The sequence below is a fragment of the Momordica charantia genome (assembly GCF_013281855.1).
Source record: "Momordica charantia cultivar OHB3-1 chromosome 5 unlocalized genomic scaffold, Mcharantia_2.0 BLBB01000005.1, whole genome shotgun sequence".
Lineage (NCBI taxonomy): Eukaryota > Viridiplantae > Streptophyta > Magnoliopsida > Cucurbitales > Cucurbitaceae > Momordica > Momordica charantia.
The window spans coordinates 18144148-18146547 of NW_028275163.1; the positions used below are offsets into that span (position 1 = coordinate 18144148).

Below are 2400 nucleotides of genomic sequence, written 5' to 3' on the forward strand. Positions count from 1 at the left end.
CTAAAGGTCCGTTTGGTAACGTTACTGTTTCTTGTTTCTATTTTCTCATTTTTAATAAAGAAAAATGAATTGCATGACCTCAGAACCATGAATTCAAGTATGATAAAACAATCTTTTATTTATGTTTTGTATTAAATTAGAAACGGAAAACATAAACTCAATAAATATTAAAAAAAACAAAAACAAAAAATACAATTAATTGCAAGATACTTTTTAAATTTCTTAATAAAACGAGTAACGAAGCGAAACATTACGAGACGGGACGAAACTACCCTAAAATATCTACTTCTTTTGAGGCAAGATCCACACTCTCGTACTAAAAAAGTAATAAAAAAATAAAATAAAATAAAAGTGGGTGGAGCGTGGAGGTACACATCGTGAGAGGCTCACGCGGCATTGCCGCGTAAACGTATCAGAAACAAAAGAAAAAGAAAAAAGACAAAATTATTAAAGCCATGGTCAAATCAAAATCATGGATAATATACATTTATTTATCCGTTTTCAATTTACGACTTTATTATTTTCCTTTTTTAATATCTTTTTTGGATCTATAAATGGGAGCGTGAGAGGGGGCGATGTTCATTCAGAGTTGATCATTTCCATCCAACGAAAAGAAAAAGAAAATCGCAATAATGTCAGGATTCATCGAGAAAATTGAAGAGAAGCTCCACATCGGAGGGGGCCATAAGGGCGACGAGCACCACAAGAGCGGGGATCACCACAAGGGCGACGATCACCACAAGAGCGGCGAGCACGGCGCCAAGGCGGGGGAGCACCACAAGGAGGGGATTGTGGATAAGATCAAGGACAAGATCCACGGCGACGGACACGACCACGACCACAAAGGCGAGAAGAAGAAGAAGAAGGAGAAGAAGAAGAAGGAGGGCGAGCACCACCACGGCGGCCACAGCAGCAGCGACAGCGATAGCGACTGAGCGCCACGCCTCGGCGCCCCAAAGATCTCATCGGGATCATCCTGTGTGTTTCTTCAATAAATTACTCTTCCTCATCACATCTCCTTTTCTGGACTTTTGGTTTTGGCCTTTTCTTTTATGTAAAACTAAGATCTAGTGTGGTGTATAATAAAGGAATGTAATGGTTGTACTTTACTTTCGACTCAAATCTGTGTTCCTAATTTTTCATCTCTTCCCCCTTGGTTTAATTACCAAAAAGAGTGCCAACAAAAGGATTTTTCCCTCCTCAAATTATTTTTTCCATAAACTTAATTAATTATATCAATTTTGATCTCGGAAAGTATTTATATTCGGTTAAAATATATGTAATAAAATTAATTTTTTGTTGAAATTTCTGCGTTGACTGCCGGACAATGTAGAAGATAAAAAGTTCTAACGTTAGATTGGGCGATGGAATTCAAAGTTTTAAGGTAAAAATGGATATTTTGAGCAAATTCAAGAGAAATATTAATTTTTATTTCTAACATTTTAAATTTTAGATCTACTTTTTGTGTGTCGATCCTAGAAGAAATATGTTGTTGATCTTGAATTTCTCCTTGGAAAGCGACACGATTTCTGTAATCTCAAATCTGACTTGGTAAAATTATAAATTTTTCCTTCCTTTCATGGATTTGCTATCCATCCCCAATAGTCATAAAGCTTATTTACCTTGCACTCCCATAACAAATGTTTGGATGTCTCAATTTCTTGCCTGCATAACATGTTCTTCCATCTACGTCCCTGACTCCGAATTTGACGATGAGGCCTCATCCAAATTTAACATGTTCATGTCCAAGTGGTACGTGCTTTTGACAGAGAAAATCCCTTTTTTATTAGGCCCTCAAATAATCTCATCGTTCATGTCGGTCTTTGCTACGAGGATTTGTACGATAAGATCAACCTCCGACTCAATGAAACAATCCTTTATCTCCTCATTCCAACTTCCTCCTATTCTCGTAATAGAAGCAACATCTTGTTGGCGCATGGATTCTTGATTGAAAACAGGGTTGTGATTTTTTCTTTTGGTAGCCAAGGATCCTTTTCAATTTTTCAACCAAAAAACATTTCCAAGGTTATTTGGATTTCTTAAGATCCTCCAACTCTGTTTGGCAGTTTTGCCGATATAGTATTGAGAAATTAATGGTCTTATATAATTTCTCTTTCTACAGAAAATATTCACACAGAACCACAATATACAAATAAGGAAGAAAGCTGTAAAGAACATGTTTGGGGAAGAGAATACCCTGGACACGTGGAGAACCCCTATTGGTGCTCCAAGATAGCTCATGAGTCATGCCCAGCTCGGACGGCCGAGATCACCACCACTAGCGTTGACAGATGCAAAGTATGAGGGCCGAGGAGGAACGTCCCGAAGACAACAAGAGTGAGGGACACACTCGCCAGAGGGGAGACCTCCGTGAGCATCTCAACAAAAAGAGAGGCTCAT

General features: G+C 38.2%; 1 protein-coding gene across 1 annotated transcript; it reads left to right on the plus strand.

Annotated features, from left to right (window-relative positions):
- The first annotated feature begins 567 nt into the window (after positions 1 to 567).
- LOC111025058 (dehydrin family protein) lies at positions 568 to 1109 on the plus strand. Its single transcript, XM_022302909.2, has one exon. The coding sequence runs from the start codon at positions 633 to 635 to the stop codon at positions 933 to 935; it is 303 nt and encodes a 100-aa protein (XP_022158601.1). The 5' UTR covers positions 568 to 632; the 3' UTR covers positions 936 to 1109.
- Positions 1110 to 2400: the final 1291 nt, after the last annotated feature.

Bases quoted from the DNA above. Each gene is read 5' to 3' on its own strand.
- LOC111025058 (XM_022302909.2), top strand. From the start codon at position 633: ATGTCAGGATTCATCGAGAAAATTGAAGAGAAGCTCCACATCGGAGGG.